At 35.9% G+C, this 18,896-nt stretch overlaps 1 protein-coding gene across 1 annotated transcript; it reads left to right on the forward strand.

Moving 5' to 3' along the window:
• Positions 1-5,949: 5,949 nt before the first annotated feature.
• Positions 5,950-17,155, forward strand: LOC137190996 (lysosomal thioesterase PPT2-A-like). The gene is made up of 8 exons (XM_067600766.1): positions 5,950-6,175; positions 7,002-7,155; positions 13,930-14,025; positions 14,232-14,339; positions 14,479-14,562; positions 14,683-14,767; positions 15,507-15,561; positions 15,719-17,155. Exons 1-8 carry the CDS (start codon positions 6,023-6,025, stop codon positions 15,860-15,862), a joined length of 879 nt encoding a protein of 292 aa, XP_067456867.1. The 5' UTR covers positions 5,950-6,022; the 3' UTR covers positions 15,863-17,155.
• Positions 17,156-18,896: the final 1,741 nt, after the last annotated feature.

The raw sequence follows: 18,896 nt of genomic DNA on the forward strand, positions 1-18,896 counted from the left end.
TCAATGACCGAAAAAGGAATAGGCTGAAGCCAAAGGCTTATTTTTGCCTATCCTATACAATCCATAAGATAACCCAGAATATTAGCAGTATGAAATAAAGAAAAAAAGAAAATTTACTCTAAATTGTTATCCTAATTATTTTACATCTTTATCATTTTACATCATAATCCTTTATTATTTTACATTTTAAGGCTTTTTTGAAACTCAACAGAGAGTTACACAATTTTCACTCATCGCTAAGACCATTCCATAGTTTGACTCCCAAATGTGAAACACATCTGTATTTTACATTGGTTCTCACATTACATATGTCAAAAATACAAAATCCTCTTAGATTATAATTTCCTTCTCTTAATTTAAAAAATTGTTGAATACAAATAGGAAGGCTTTTATTCCTAACTCGAAAAAGTAATTCCAATGTTTTTAAATACACAATATCTAAAAATTTTAACATACAGGACCCTATGAATTATTGATTAGTGGATTCACAGTAGCAAGCTTTATTTATTATTCTAATAGCTCTTTTCTGGAGTTTAATTATAGGGTCTATATTTGTTTTATATACATTTCCCCAGACCTCAAGACAATATGACATGTATGGCAGTATAAGTGAACAATACAATATATACAAACATTTCTTATTCAACAGATCCCTTGTTTTGTAAAGAATAGCAACAGATTTAGATAATTTCCGTTTGATATACTCTATATGTGGCTTCCAACAGAGTTTATGATCTATAATCTCTCCCAAGAATTTAGTTTCATATACTCTACCAATTTCAACTCAATAAATTTCAACAAAATAAATTTGTATCATCAGCAAACATAACACATTTCAACTTATTAGATACTGTACAAATATCATTCAAATAAAGTATAAATAACTTAGGTCCCAATACCGAACCTTGTGGAGCACCACAGGTCACTCTTCTCATTCAGTATTATTAATTTTTACATATTGAAACCTATTAGTTAAATAACTTCTTAACCAGTGTTGTGTGACACCTCTTATACCATAGTATTCCAATTTCTGCAGAAGTAAGGAATGATCTATTGTGTCAAACGCTTTACATAAATCAATAAATACACCTATAGTGTGTTGTTTCTTGTCTACTGCTGTTGCTATATTTTCCACAAAATCCATTACCGTTAAAGATGTTAATCGCTTGCTCCTAAACCCATATTGATGGTCACTGAGTAATTCATATTTCTCAATAAAGTCATCAAGTCTATTTACAAATAGTTTTTTGAGTATTTTAGAAAATTGAGGTAGCAAAGACACAGGTCTATAGTTTGATAAAATATGTTTGTCACCATTTTTATAAATTGGAATCACCTTAGCCACTTCCATTTTATAGGGAAAAATATGTGTTTGAAAGGATTTATTACATGTATAAGTAAATGGCTCGAGGACACAGTCAATAACTTCTTTTATGAGTGACATATCAATATTGTTATCATCAGTGGATTTTTTATTCTTAAACTTTCTGACCACTTCTAACACATCACTCTCACAAACTCCACCAAGGAACATTGTATTGTTGTTGTCAAATGCAAAATCAAGGTTATTGTCTTCATCTGTAGGAAGGTTAATTTCATTTGCCAAATTTGGGCCCACATTAACAAAAAATCATTCAACTCATTAACAATTTACGCTATATTTTCAATAATTGAATTGTCATTTTTTACAAAATATGTTGGAAAATCATTTTTACTACAATTTTGTCATTAAGCACTTTCCAGGTAGCCTTAATATTATTTTTATGTCTTTGCGACAATTGATCATAATAGTCTTTTTGTTGCAATCTCATGATAGATGTCAGTCTGTTTTTATACTTTTTGTACTTGTCCTCCTTTTCCTTTGTTCGATGCTTGATAAATTCCCTATAGAGCCTATTTTTCTTTTTACAAGCTTTTTCCAAACACTTTGTTCACCATGGTTTTCCCCTCTTTTTAGGATTTTGTCTATACTTTTTCAATGGACAATGTCGTTCATAAAGTTTCAAGAATGTATCTAAAAATGCATAATATGATTCATTAGTATCCTCTACATAAACTTCATGCTAATCATGATTTAAAAGTTCTGCTTTAAGAGCCATAATTGCCTCTGGTGATTTTATTCTAACCAAATTGTTAGTCTGCCTATTTGTTCTTAATTTTAACTTATTGTTGATATCTAACATTGTAAGAACAGGCAAATGGTCACTTACATCAGTCACTAGTAGTCCACTTTTTATCTTCCCTTCAATTGCATTTATAAAAATATTGTCAATCAGTGTTGCACTATCCTTTGTTATTCTGCTAGGTTTTACAATTCATGGATAGAAACTCAAGCTAAACATTACATTAACAAATTCAGTAGTTTTGGTATGATCATTACATTTTAGCAAATCAATGTTAAAGTCACCACAAACCAAAATCACCTTATCATTATGTTTTTCATACAAATCAGAAATCTTCCTATTAAATTGATCAATGCTTGATCCCGGTGTTCTATAAATGCAACTAATTAATATGTTTTTGATCTTTTAACCTCAATTTCAATGGTTACACATTCCATCAAGTTGTCAACAACTGTTGTCATATCACCAATAACTTTACATTTAAGAGCAGACATCACAAACGGGGCAACACTCCCCCCCCTTTTGTTGAACGTGTTTTGCCAAAACATTTCATGGCCCTCTAATCCATCTTGCAGATCTTTATTATCACTAAGCCAGGTCTCTGAAATTGCTATTACACTAAACCTTTGCTGAAACTGTTGAAGGTAGTCTTTAGTTTTGGAGAAGTTACTGTATAGACTCCAACTATTAAAGTGAATCACTGAAAACCCCTCCATTTTCATGTTGGAATTGAACTGGTCTTCAGAGTAATATTCACAATTCATGTTAATGTTCTGATAGAAGTTGATCTCTGGATCATTGTCATTTTCTAAATCATAAAGTTTGTGATCCGGAAAGTCAAAAGACTTAAAATCTGTATATTCACACATTTTCTTATATCCGGTTTTTCTCTCACAAACATTTCACCTCATATTTCACAATACAACTAAAATAACAGTATGACATTTCCCCACTATTCCACCTCTCCACCATAATATTTTTCATTTTCATGTATATTGATCAAGATCTTTTATGTCTCTGATGGCTATTACTTTAGCTTGTTCTGGTGTACCATTCAGTGTTATCATTACCTTACAGTTCCTTGTCTAAGTGTCCTGAATTTGCTTCCCCTTTCTCAGAATTCTGGCTTGTCTTACAATTTCAATATTTCTCTTTGTGAGATGCTCGTTTACATATACCCCTGTGCCCTTCAGTTTTCTTGCAAGCTTAAACACCTCAATTTTGTTTTTTCTACTCACAAATTGAATGATGACGTTTGGCCTGTTGTTTTGTTTTTGGGGTATGGTGTGACAAGCAGCTATACTTTTACTGTCTATAGGAATGTCTTTGCTGTTGAAGAACTTAATGACTTGCTGCTCAAGCAAGTGCAATTCACCTCTTGGTGCATCCTCACCCTCCTTGTCACCTGCTGTGATCAGTGCATAGGTGCGGTGGGTTGTCTCAATTCCAGATATCACAAGGTCATCCATCCTTGTATACTGTTCCAAATCTTCAACTCCTCTTTCAAGCTCTTCAATTTTCTTATTTTTTTCTTTAATCACAGCCTTCAGTTGACACACTTCATCAATTAAATCCAGTAGGCCCATCTGTTGTTTTGCCACCTTACTTAATTCCTCTGACATGAAATTCAGAGACTTTTTAACTTCTTCCATTTCCTCAGCTAATTTCTTAGTAGCCATTTCTGTGGTTAGTAATTAAAGTACTTGGCAAAAAACCCAAACAAACAAAAAAAAACAGCTTTATTGCAGAACTTCCAGGTAATCCAGTATTGCTGGTGTGTCAACACATTGTGGCACATGCCATCAAAAGTGCCCAAAACTTCAAAAAATAGTACAATGGTAATAAAAAAGTCCAATATCTCTTTACATACATACATAGTTACAGTGTGAGTCTTACATTAGACCGAAAGCTTGCGAAGAAAATGTATCCAGAGTGTTACTAAACCTTCTTTGAGGTAAAAAACCCCATTTATCTCCATTTACCGCTTTTGAAAATGCTGGAACAACGTTGTTGTTATGGTGGAACTCACAGGCTGCGAGTTAGTTAACTCAGCTAACCCCAGCTACAAATAAGATGCTTGCTTTGACTGTTTATAATCTCCCAGGGAGAACGCGCAGTAGTTACGAGCATCCCACCATGACCATATTAAACTATTTGTGATTTCATTCATGAAAAACCCATAACTTCACTTAATGCATGTTAAGTCAAAAGCAGAAACACATCTGTAAAAATCACCAAAGAAGAGCAGAGTTGCGTCAGAGGCTGCACTTACTGCCCCCATCTGGTCATCTAAACTGGTTGCACCAACAGCCACACATCTGGTTTTAAGCTAAGTCGGTCGTAACTTGGTGTTCTAAGTCCGACTTAATAGTTACGGCAGTTAAACCATCTAGGTTTAAGCCTTCTTCTTGCTAAGACCAGGTGTAAATCTTAAGCCCAGTTAAGAGCAGGCGTAAAGTCAAAATCTTTGCCTTGCTCAGAAGGTCTTTCCACTTTTTCCATGCATCATTTTCTGAACTAGGCTGCCCGAGTCTAAGCAATCATTTATGGCCTCCATTATTTCTCTCCAAGTCAACTGCTTCTTCTTATTTGTTATTTTGCTGGACTGCAGTCAGTGTTTTCTTGTGCTGACTGTACAGCTTTATTAATTTTCTTATCTCAGTGTTCGTGAAATTGCCTTTTCTTTTTCTTTGATCCTCCATAACGTTGCTGCAAATTAGAAATGATTAGCAACAAATTAGCAACACAACAGGAGATTGTTAACAATGTGTCCTAACAATGCATACTACTAGGCAATAGCCATAGTCGCATGGGTATTCTCATGGATGCGCATTGCTAAGATCGGGTGTAGTTAAGACTAGGCTTAAGTTTGGTTGGTGCAACCAACATAAAGTCCATTCTAAAGACTGGTCTTAACAAAGACTGTGTTAGCATTTAGGACCAGGCTTAGTAAAGAAGAGTTGGTGCAAACCATCCCTGGAGAACAACAACAAGCATTGGGTCGGCCTTGTTTCCTCTGACAGATATTTCAGAGACATTGCACAGAAACATTATGAGGTAAATAAAAGCACTAACACATGAGTACATTACCAATCGACTATTGGAAGCATATCGATAGAGGTTTTCCTCACTGTAATCATTCCTCCTGTTCATACTACTGGCTTTTAAAAGATCCCCTTCAAATGTGCTTTCAATGTAAGTGATGGGGGCCAAAATCCACAGTGTGTCAACACAGTCATTTTGTGCAAAAATGCATTTAAAGGTTTATCAGACACTTATATCTGAGTCATATCACATGGATATTTGCCACATTTACTGTCTTTTTAGCATCAAATTCCCTCCTTGTGTTTCCTTAGACAGTATTTCCCTGTTGAGCTGCAATGGAAGTATATTAACCAAAAGACAGACTTTGGCACTAAAAAGACCGTAATGGCGAAAGATATCTTCTTGATTTGACTTATCTGGATGGCTGAAGCTTCATATTAGCTTCAGATAAACTTTTAAATACATTTTTGCACAGATGGAGGCTTGTGGATTTTGGCCATCACTTATTGCGTTATGAAGGGATCTTCCAGTGGTTAGTACGAACAGCAGGAACGATTATGGCAAGAAAAACCTATTTCAATGTTCATTTGGACACCTGAGTATTGTTTTAAAACAGACTTGAAAATTGTGAACCCTTCATTTCAGTGGCCTTCACTGATCTCTGTAAATGAAAAAAAAAAAACTGCACACTACTACAGTAGCAAGAACAGCAGTGATGAGGAAGGAAGTGGGCAGGCATGTTGCAAGAGATCGATAACTACTCATCAACACTATTTAAGACCTGAACCTAAGAGCAAAGTCTCAAACTCGATCTCGATCCTTCATCTGCTCGGCCAGAGGTCTCACCTTTAAAGATGAAGAGCCCGCAGGTCATCCGAGGATCACCAACCCTGCTGCTGCTGCTGTTGACAGGGGTTTGCATTGACGCATACAGACCTGTTGTCATCGTGCATGGTCTTTTTCAGGGACCTGAACCATTCAAAAAGCTGGTTCAGTATATAACCAAGGTAGGACATCTGAACTCCACTACAATTCAGAGGGAAATGTTGCAATTTTTACTCCAACACCTTTATTTGACAGATGCAGTTACTTTTTTGGATTGCAAATTTAGATTAAATGATATATGATAAGCTTATAAAATACAAAAGAAAACTGTTAAAGATCTGAAAAAATAATCAAACTTTTTGAGGTTTTTATTTTTTATCCAGATGATGAAATATATCCGTCACATGGGCCAATTTTCTGTAAAACAAGTACTTCATTTTTAATACTTTATGTCAATTTAGCTGGTAATACTTCTGTACTTTTTGTACTTTTGTCATTTTTTCTTTTGCAGACTTGTTAGATTTTATTTTAGAAAGAAACCCTTTAGATATTATTTTGGGAGAATCATATAAGCCCACATGATTGAGTTGGCTGATAACATTATCAATTATCAGGCTGATAATTTGTCAAGTCAAATTTATTCATAAAGCTAAAGCCAAATCGCAACAGAAATTATCTCATGACATTTTTCATATAGAGCAGGTCTAGACTGTACTCTTTAATTTACAGAGACCCAACATTCCCCCATGAACAAGGACTTGGCGACAGTGGCAAGGAAAAACTCCCCTTTAACAAGAAAAAAGCTTGAACAGAACTGGACTCTATGTAGGCGGTCATCTGCCTTGACTGGTTGGGCTGAGAGAGAGAGATAGCAAGCGATCCATGAACACGATCCATAGAAATCTAACTGATTAAATTTGCTCATTTAATCAGTTATTACTATGCCTCTGTTACTCTGTCCCTTCTTTTGAATCACAGCTCCTTTTTTAATGTTTATTTTATTCCCAGGCGCATCCAGGCACTAAGGTGAAAGTGATTAGCCTGTATAACAACGAAAACAGTCTGAGGCCATTGTGGAGGCAGGTCCAAGACTTCAGGAAAGCCATTGATCCCATCATGCGAAAGGCTCCTAATGGCATCCATCTTCTGTGCTATTCACAAGGTCTTTTCTCACTCAATCTCTCTCTCTCTCTCTCTCACACACACACACACACACACACACACACACACACACACACACACACACACACACACACACATACACACACACACACACTTAAAGGCATGTAACAAAGTCACAGTCTCCAGGACCAGCATACAGTGCTGAATTCCTATTAAAACTAATAATGAACAAAATTTGCACTACTTAAGTACAACATCAACACAGTGCTTTTGCTAAATAAGGATGTGTTTTATCAATTTACTGCAAATTAACTAATATATCAAAAACAACTGGGGTAAGCTAGTATTTCCAAAGACATGTAGGTCAGATCAGGTCAATTGGATACTGGAATTGTTGATTTAGAGTCAACAATTCTCATCAATTCTCAAGACTCTGTGGGGGCCATATCATCTGTTGCAGGACTGCTTGTTCCTCTTTTTGCTGAACATAGTTCTTTATAACTCTGACAGTAGTTTTTGGGTTGTTGTCGTGCTAAAACTTTTGCACAGTACTGTATGTGTTCCCTCAGTGTCAAAAAGTCACTCTAAAAACTAAGAGTTCAAGTGTGGAATACTTTTCTATCATAGCCCAAAATGAATTCAATAAAAATAATGTGTTTCATACTTGTTGCATTAATTTTTAAGTAAAAATATATCAAACACATGTAAATTTGCCACTGCAGCTCAGCAAGTAGAGCGACTTGTCCTCTAATTGTGGGGTTGGTGGTTCGATCCATCACACTGAACCCCAGTTGCTGGTTAGACCAGTGCTTTGTATGGTAGCTTGCTGTTATCGGTGTGTCAGTGAATGGGTGAACAAGAGGCAAATGAACTGAATGCAAATATTTAACCCAGACATACAATAATACTAACACACACACACACACACACACACACACACACACACACACACACACACACACACTCACAGCATCCAATATCTTTGCACAACACGCCTTCAACTTCCACTTCCACATTTTTAACATGATAGGTGCCCACAGCTTATGTTCTTATGAAAATACATTTACAAACAGGCCTGTCAAACTTTCAACTTCCAGGTTGAATGTACATCTCTATACAAATTTTGAAATTTTGAATTGTGAAATAAGTTACATACATTGTGAAACTGTGAAAATAGTATCAGACAACATATTCAACTACAAAAGGCAAGGCAAGTTTACTTGTATAGCACATTTCAACAACAAGGCAATTCAAAGTGCTTTACAAAGAGTATAAAAGGCATCAATACAGAATATAAAAGCAACACAAGGCAAAGGATTCAAGAGACATTTAAATACAATTAAAAAGTGTTAAATTTGGAATAAAAAGAAGCTAAAATAGAGTAAGACAGATAAAACAGGAGAGTAAAAGTTACAGTACAGTGTAAGATATTAACTCTTATATCGATGGCCAAAGAGCAAAACCTCCTATCTGAAAAATGCACTTTTTTGAGAAAACTAAAAAAAACTTGTTGTTTTCTTGCAGAATGCTATTTGTTAAGGATACCCAATACATAATATATTATGTGTATACCGACTAGGTATTAGTGCCTCGCAAAGTGCAGATAGGAGGTTTTCCCCACTTTTCCTGGATCATTTTGCAGATAGGAGCTTTTGCACATGGTGCAAGTTGGAAGAAGTTCTACAAAACAATGCTCTAAATTAAGATAATAATTACTTTGGATAAAAGCACTAGATAAATGCAGCTCATCTATCATTAATTTGAATATCAAGTGACCCAAGAGAAGTCCTGACCCATAAGGTTTAGATAGTTGAGAAATGTTAACTGTTACTTCATGCATAAAAAGAGAGGATATGGTGAATGAGAAAAGGTGTGTCAGTCAGTCTGTCAGAGACTCTCTCTCAGACTCAGATAACGTTTTGATCAACCTTTAAATGCAATAATCTGTTACTCCAATCGGACTGCTGAATCATATTTCATTGTCTCAACCACACTTAAAACAACGCCCCCGCACCAACGCAGCACCTTATTGTTTTATACAGGACTGTTTTCAGCAAGGGCGATCCATAAGGGCTGTTTTATTACAAACAATTCCACCGTATAAACCTGGAATCTGTGTGTAACAGCTGACCTCTTTATATACAGTCAGTGGTGTAGATGTGTAGCAGAACACAAAACATTAATTACCGTCAGATCCTGACCGATCCTTTTAATGAAGTTACCGCTGCACCTGAGTAAATGCGCACATCACTCTCCCAATTTAAAGGCATACTTATAGTTTCAGCTGCTGTGTGACGCTGCAGGTATTTAGTAAAGTCAAATGAAAGAATCTGACGCACAGCAGCTGTGGACAACAAACAGAACAGCAGTACTGATGTTTCTGCGAAATCCCGGAAACATTCAGTGACACCTGAACAACATTAATGTAAAATTCAGAAATTAATCTGACACGTTTAAGACCTGCCTGAGTCACAATAATAGCTGTAGAGTAGTCTGGTGGACATTTCAGTAGATTATGTTGTAGATGCGAAAAACTAGAGAAGTAAAAGAAGCGAAATGCATGAAAGTAGCTTGGTGATTGTGGAGAGCTCTGTGTGTGCGCCCCTCTGCTAATTAAAGACATGCAATTTGAGGCGCTGTGCGCTGAAATGTGGAGAAAAGCCTGAAACACTGGAAACCGCTCCACTCACTGTAAACAGCAACTTTACAGCCTGTAATACATCCATGGCCTGTATGCGCCTTGTTATGTACATCACCATTTTTCTCCCCCTCCACTCTGTTACATTAAAACACCACTTTTGGGGAGCAGAAATATGTGCGGCTCGGCTAAAACCATTCAGGGCTGAAGCAGTGGCGGACCCAAAGCTTTGGCACCGCGCTACCAGCTGTTGTGTTCACTGTTGCTGATGACATGAACTCAAACAGAGAGCACTTGTTACCCTAAGAGTTGCAATTTATTTGAGGATTTACAGTGATTCGTGACTTAAAAATAATGTGGAAGGACGGTAAAGTGAGGGGGGCCAATGGCCCCTTGGCCCCCCTAGTTTCAGCGTCAGTGGTTGAAGGTCAACTTAACAAAATAAGTACATCTAGCAATATATACAGTGCAGAAACTGTGCAGTGCAAATGGCATCTATTTTGTTTTACTTTGACAAGGTCTCTCCCGCTCATTTATGCAAACTCACAGCAGTACAGAACTGAACATAAAAATGTGACCAAACGTTAATTCACAGACTGAATGCACGTAGTTGCACACATGAACTGAATGTAAATATTTATCCCACACATACAATAACACTGACGCACACACTATCGCAGTATACATACAGTTCACACATTAAAGTTGAGAGATAATATCTCTGTAACTTCCTCTTCCGCATTTTCAAAATACCAAGATATGTGCCATTTTCACATGGTAGCCCACAGTTTATGTTCTTATGAAAACACATTTACAAACAGGAATGTCAAACTTTTAACTTCAGGTTGGATGTACAGCTGTGTACAGATTTGGAAATTCTTAAGTGGCAAAAACATATCTTTAGGATATTTATGTCATTCAAATACTATCTCCTCCAATAGGCATTTTTAACAGCGGACATTTTGACTTGTCATTGCAGAAAAAGCACAGGTGTTACTAATAACATTACCAAAGCAGAAAAATGGGATTCAGTCATCATTCATTTCATTATTTACACCTGTGAGTTTTCTACTGTAAAAAAGGCATAGGCTACATTGTGAAACTGTGAAAATAGCATTGGACAACGAATTCAACGACAAAAGGTAAAATTTCTGAAGAAATTTCTGAAGAAATTTTAGGTGTGCAGTTATTTAAAATGTTTTGTTAACTGGAATGCCATCCAGTGGCGAAACTGGCGAATGGGCGAAACCCATTTATGTTCTAATATTTTGGACATTTTATGTGCTAAAAGTACAGCTATATAAACTACTCTGAAATTACACAAACGCCTTTATTGGTGTTTTATTGGTCTTTCCATTTTTATTCTGCTTTCCGTAAGCAACTGACATATGATGACACATAAAGAATAAAGTTTTACTCTGAAGACTGGATAAAGATTAACGAGTGATTCTTATCAGCTCTGTAATTCACTATGATTTGAATATTTTATCATAATTATTTATTTTATTTAATCATTTATTTTATGATATGATTAATCCTTCTTATTCTTTTTTCCATGTATGCATTAGTCTCAGTATTAGTCTATTATGTTAGTCCCAATCGTTTGCACTGTTCACATTTGTCCTCTCTTATTATCAACTTGTCAGTCATCTGTAAAGCATTTCGAATTGCACTAACCTGTATGAAAGATGCCATATAAATAAGGTTTGATTGATTGAGTTTATATTACTCAGCTGCGTAATTTGTTACTAATTATTTATTCTGACATTTTAACTACTTTTTTTAAAAAACAACATAAATATCAAATTTTATACAATGAAAAATATTAGTAATAAAGTCTGTCTAAAACATTAAAACCAATGGATCCACAGAGGATATATTTCAGTGCATTTTATTTCAGATAACAATCAAGTAGGAGAAAGAAGGGAGAGAAGGGGTGGAGTGGACAGGAGACTGGCATTTTTATTCATAAGTCCTCAGCACTGCAAAGGAGGCCATTAGCTACTGTTGTGATCCTTTTAGGACTTTTATTTATTTAGGCCCTATTTATTTATTTTTATTTTGCTTTGCACATTCAGTGCCAGCACACCTAATGATAGGGATTACGCATCACAAAAACATGAGATACCATAAACAAGAAATAGACCCTAAGTATTGTTAATTTTAAAAAAAAAAGACATTAAATAGGAAACTGGAGTCAATTTTACGTCAGGGTAACCATATTTTCAAACCCCCGAACTGGGACCCTTGAGTGTGCCGCATGTATGCGCTTATGCATGCACCATAGGCGTTTTTATCAGGATCAAGAACAATTGTTTCAGCTCTTAGCACACCTACCGAGCGCACCTTTCAACACCATGGACAGTGTCCCAATGGACAAAAAGTGATGTTTTGTCTCCCAAAATCCACCAACGTATTTTTCAGTGTGCACAAGTGCAGGCTGCCGGCTAAATGGGTGACTGTGACACATTCTCTGCCAGCTTTAAAAAAAAACAAAACAAATCTAAACAAGGTACAAATCTCTTTGTGTCTTATAAATAACTTTATAGGCTATAGCATAATAATAACTCACTTACATCTTCACAACGCTAATACACGAGCTGCTCGCGAGTTTACAAAGATTAAAACGTAAAAACATTAAATCACAATTGCATCTCGTTAATAACAAAAACCAAGAACGAGCCTTTAAAGAAAGTTACCTTTAAGAAGATTGCCGGGTACTTAACACCTTAAAGTCTTTCTTCTTAGAGTTTCTCTTTTGGGGCTCTCAGCTCGGAAACCACTGCTTATGTTTGGCCAACTTAATATCTTAATTCATCTTTAACAATGTGTCGTATTTTAAAAGCTTGTTTTATTATCCATTGTGTCAAATCTTCATCTGAAAAGTAACTAAAGCTGTCAGATAAATGTGATGGAGTAGAATGTACAATATTCCCCTCTGAAATGTAGTGGACTGTTAGTAGGCTATAAAGTAGTATCAAATTGAAATACTCAAGTAAGATTTACTACACTCAAACAGTAGAAGTATAGTAGAAGTACAAGTACCTCAAAATTTTACTTGAGCACAGTACTTGTAGTTACTTTTCACCACTGTGGATTAAATTTTGCACAGACATCCATGGTTCCCGGTGAATGAATCCTACTGACTTAAGTGATCTCATGACTTAACCTCAAAGTTTTCACTTATCTTGTGAAATATCTCAACATCTCACCGACTTGATGGATTGGCACACATTTTAGCACAGACATCTGTGGTTCCCAGAGGATGTAATATCCTAATGATGGGGAGTTTTCCTCTAGTACCACCATGAGGTTTACATTTATGGTTTTGAGTGAAATGTCTTGGGTGTTGCCGTGAAATTTGCTACAGATATTTATATTCCTCACACGAGCAATTGTAATAACTTTGGTGGTAACCTGATGTTTTACTAACACAACTAATGACATTACAATCAATATCAGCTGTAGTCTACTTTTTTAGTGTTAATTCGCAAATTATAGCATACTAACAACAAACTACACTGTAAACATACCTGCTTAACGTTAGCATGTTAGCATTGTCATTGTGAGCACGTTACCACTTTGCTCCTAGCATTGTTTTGCCTGCAGCCTCACAGAGCCATTAATTTGTGTGGCTGTATAGACTTAATAGTCTTGTTATAACTTGCTGTGTTTGTTGCAACATATGCAGTGGGAGGTGCCCATTCAGTAACCACTAAGCCATACTGCATCTTCTCTACCCTTAGCAAAGTGGTTCTCAAACTTTTTCACATCATGGACCCCTAAACTGACACAAATTAGACCACAGACCCAGATTTGAGAGGAGTTTTTTTCCCAGGGTCCCCCATCTGATAAGATTTTTGCTTTTAGATGTTTTATGACAGAGAGTGTGTGAAACCCATGACCAAAATCCTCATACATTTGTCATAATGTTACTTATGGATGGAATTGTAGTAAAAATAAATTATTCACCTTTTTGCTAGGGACCCACTGGAACCCCCCTAAAGGACCCCTGAGGGTCCCCGGAAACCACCTTGAGAACCACTACCTTAGCATAAACACAGGACTACACAGAGATTAAACAATAGAAAGGATCACTGCATCAGATCATATATATTTGTTTGTTGGAACTCTCTTGATCTTGTGAATCTTATGTCCTCTTATTTTTTTTCTCAGGTGGTCTAATTTGTCGTGCACTTCTCTCCAGGACTCCGTACCACAACGTGCACACTTTCATCTCGCTGGCATCACCACAGGCTGGGCAATATGGAAGTCAGTGAACTTCATTTCATGTCAAAAATATGACGAAATCCCAGTTACCCCTGACCAAAATGTCCTCCATAGGGATGTTGAATTAAGGACTCTCAGCTGAGTCACCAGAACTTTAAAAATATAAACAAATTGTATTGATTTGTGATTGATAATAACATGCAGAATATAACTGTAAAAACTCTTTTTCTAACCGTCTCACTCCACAGTCACAGGCTACCTGAAGCAGGTATTTCCTCGCATGTTAAGGAAGATAGTGTTTCACATTTGCTACACCAGATTGGGACAGAAACTGTCTATCTGCAACTTCTGGAACGGTGAGAATAAGGGAAGGGGGTATTCACTGTGTTCAAAAGCTGAAAACATTTACCTTTAACTGAGGATAGCCTGCACATGACATTACACTGCCCCTTGAAAAGACACTGCAACAGATATATATTTATCTTTTCTCTACAGATCCTCACCACAGGTCCCGCTACTTCCAGAAGAACATCTTTCTGCCACAGCTCGATGGTGACAAACCTCACAAGGACATGAAAGGTAATGGAATAAGTTCCTGTCATGGGCATTATGAACTGTACTATACTATAAGTACTATACTTGTGGACATATTGTAACAGAATAAAAAAAAACATGCATTTCTCAATTTCACTTCCTCAGCATGGAGAAAAAACTTCCTGCGCATCAAGAAACTTGTGCTGATTGGAGGACCAGATGATGGCGTCATCACACCGTGGCAGTCCAGGTTTAAATCTCATCAAAGTTTTACAATCATTGAATACTGCTGAGTCTCTTTTATTTGACTGTGTCTGTGTTAAATACTGTGAGCCAAATTAATCATATTACAGCCTTCTTATCTTATGTTCCACATATTTTATATGGTTTTCTTTTAACAATAATATCACAGCTGGTCCTATGAAGAGAAGAATTAGGGAAAAATAAACATTGTTCAACATTGTTGCTTTTTTTGAGGTCAAATTGCATAAAACCAGTAGGATGGAATATGATTAATGTAGGAATAAGATATAAAATTATAAAACTGTGTCACAACTAAATCATGCAACGTAAAAATGAAAGAATTTTTGGAGGAGTTTGGTGCTCTAAGTTGGTCTTCATATGTCTCTTACTGTCCACACATTTCAGAAACCTGCCAAAATGTAATGAGTGAAAGAGTTTTTCTGCAAAGCCGATCAAACCTGAAACTGTTTTTCTGTCTGAAGTTTTAAAGGTTGAACTAAAAACATATTCACCTCTCAAACTAACCCCAATATGTGCCAGTTTAAAGACAGAAAACGAGAAATACAGACCAGGACGTTTCTTGAATCAGCTTAGATAGATACTCAGGTGTAAGACAGTGAAGTGAGGTATCAATACAATCAATTCTAAAACTGAGCATTCAGAAAGAGTGTCAAGTGACGTCTTTGTGGTCAAATAGCAGCAGAGGTTTCGATCCTGTTCCTGACTATTTCCTCTTTCCTACACAGCCTGTTTGGATTCTATGACAGCAGAGAACATGTTGTGCAAATGATGGACGAGCAGGTAAGTTGGAAACTAGCATAATGTACATGTTTCTTTACAACTCTGTCCAACCTACTCCTTTGGTAAATTGTATTAGCTGAAAACTGATCTTTAGTTTTACTTTATTCTGTCAAGACCCTCCATCCAACTACATCTCTCTCTTCTCTCCCTTTGAAAGTTTTACAAGGAGGATACGTTTGGACTGAAGACGCTGAACGCTCGTGGAGGTGTGTCGACTTGTGTTCTACCTGGCGTGGAGCACTCTGACTGGTACTCCAGCTCCGAAGTGTTCAGGAGGTGCATAAAGAAATGGCTCACTTGAAAACAATACACCCACAGAGGGTACTGAATGCTTGTGCAAAGCATGAGCAATGATTTTAGAAAGACAAGAAAAAGGCTATCATTTATTTCCATTATTATCTATACTCGCTTATCTTTTTTCAGGGTCACAGGGGGCTGGAGCCTATCAAAGCTCAGGTATGGTCTGTCACAGAGCTGACAGACTGACACATACAGACAGAAAACCATTCACACTCAGATTTACACCTATACAGTACATACAATTGCACACAGAACAAACTCCACACAAAAAGGGCCCAGCTGGCACCGTCTTCCACCAGCATGCCACCCCTAATTCCCTCTTTTCAATATATTTTCTTTATATGAATTTCTATACAAGACAGTAACCACATGCAGGACCCATTTACACACAAAACAAAAGACAGATTGACCCAAGTCCAGATCTGCAGTTTCCCTTCTTTAAGACACCTCCCATGAAAAAGTCATCATAATGATGATATATTACTATGCCATATCTACCATATTATTATATTCCATGTATTGTCATATTATTACAATAGCAGCATCCATTGTTTTTTTTTTTCTTCATGATGATGGGACAGATATGTCAAAAAGGGTTTCCATATCTTAATATTTTAATAATATTACTTTTCTTGCTACACAATATTGGATTCTTTGCTTATGAAGTACACCTTAATTTAATTTATCCAGTGTTTAAATAGTAAGAGTGCATCTTTGTTTTATGCCTGTAAAATGTGCCTTTTTACCATAACCATGCCAAATTGTAGCAGTAACTGAATTGATCAAATATTGTGATCTTCCTAAAATGGAAGTTCTAGGATCAGGTACACATCTGTCTAAACAGAATTTATAACATTTAAAGTTAAAACTAAAACAAAAGACATTAAGTCCCATTAGCATGAATATTTTTTCAATTATACATTTTGTGTAAATAAAGTGAAAATTGTCCTGTTTTTGCTGCAAGGCCACTTTTAAAAATGATCTATAGGAATATTCTCAAATGGTTCCTAATATTACAAGAAATAGCAGCCTTCAAGTGTCTAATGAAATTTATTCTAATAAATGTCTGTGCCATGGCAACACATGAACGATGACCAATCAATCACTGCCCTCTGGTATGGAGAATAAGGTACTTTGGAGTATTTTAAAGGGTAAATTCACAACTGCATCACAGATTTGTTTATTTTTCTGCTTTATCAGATTTGTTGGAGAAGAATAACTTTGGAATATCTGAAATGTTGTACTTATCTTGTATCTCTATTCTTGCTTCTCTATTAAACCGCTACAGCATCGATTGAATGTTTGGTCATTTTACCTTGTTTTATTGTTTTTTTTATATAGAGAGAGTATGATAGAGATCAAGTTGTTTCAAAGGCATTTTCAGAAATATGTGAATTTTTGTGTGCTAATCGCAGTACTGTGAAATGTTGGTGTGTAACAGTGATATTAGATGACTCAGCTATTATAAAACGACCATGTTAACCCTGGATATACTCAACTCAACTTTATTTATATGGTATTTTACACACAACACAGGTGATCCAATGTTCTTTACAGCACACAGAAGAAAACAAAACAAAAGAAAGGAGACAAAAACACAGTAGAAACAAAGAAAAGTACAAAAAAACAAACTGACCACAAAATAGAAACTACATTGTACTGTGGTGTTATACAGCAGTCCTATTATTCCTTCCTTTAGAAAACTTTCGAATTGTTGATGACATTGTCAAATATGTTAATTCAGGTTTTTTGATGTTGTGTTGCTGCTGTATCAGACTGCAGTCTCCATTGTTGTGAGGTTTTGTTCCTCCATTTAGTTAAATGGACACAAAATTAGAAGCATCTTTGAATATAATGCAGTCCACTACAACAGTACCACAAAGTACAGCCTTAAAATTGACCAACAAACAAACTAAAGTAGAAGTCTCAGTGAAAATGGAGTTAGTATTTATTGCAGGAATATAATATTAGCTCATACAGATGTTTCTTTTGTTATGTTAAATCCTCAATATTTAATCACTGTGGTTGACTGCAAACCAGGAGGTTAGATTAAAATAGAAATGCAAGTTTGCCCTTAATCATTTTATTAATAATCTGGAATATCTTTTAACAATTTTAGACTGATCAATGTCTATCCCAGTGTCATTGTTGAGTGTACAGTGTTTATGTAGCTTGTCCTGAGATATAGATAGGCCTATAGATATTTTCATTTGGCCCCTGACCGTGTGCACATGTACTCTTTTGTCCTTTACACATGATTAGATCAAATACTGAAGGCTGTGTGGTCAATCAATAAGACCAATTAATTTTTAATGAACTTAGTCAGAGGAGTTAACTTATGGATTCTGAGTTAATAGGAAAAAGGGAATTTATGTAATCAGAAATGTCACTTTTTAAGACTCGATTTCAATTCTTATCCAAATTTGGTTCCGATTTTTTGGCAAATTAGTTGTGTAGGAAAAGAAACAAAACATGTTGAATGGTTTTGTATCATTATCAGCAGTAAACAGTTATTGTTCATAAATGACAACGTATTCAAAAAGAGAGGAGAATATAAACATTTTCTGTTTTGCCTTACTCAACAAACGTTCAGTATTTTACACAATGCTTGTGTAAATTGGCATTATGACTGCAATTGGGGACATCAGAAATGCTGCATCCTTATCTATGGTTCCTGTAAACCAATTCCAACTCCCTACTGGGTCTCACACACACACACAAACAGCCACATATAGACAATTTAATTTAATCACTAATATGGATCTTTAGGCTACATGGAGGTTATTTCCTCTGTTCCCAGTGGTGGAAAATACACTTACTCGAGTATTGTTCTTAATTACAATTTTGAGGTACCTGTATTTTGTTTGAGTATTTCTTTTTTATGCTACTTTGTGCTTCTACTTCACTACATTTCAGAGGGAAATATTGTACTTTTTACTCCATACATATATGTCACTGCTATAGGCTACTTACCAGCTACTTTTCATATAAATATTTAATATGTAAAATGATTAGTTTATAAAATATGCATTGTT

The sequence above is a fragment of the Thunnus thynnus genome, chromosome 10 (genome assembly GCF_963924715.1).
Source record: "Thunnus thynnus chromosome 10, fThuThy2.1, whole genome shotgun sequence".
Classification (NCBI taxonomy): domain Eukaryota; kingdom Metazoa; phylum Chordata; class Actinopteri; order Scombriformes; family Scombridae; genus Thunnus; species Thunnus thynnus.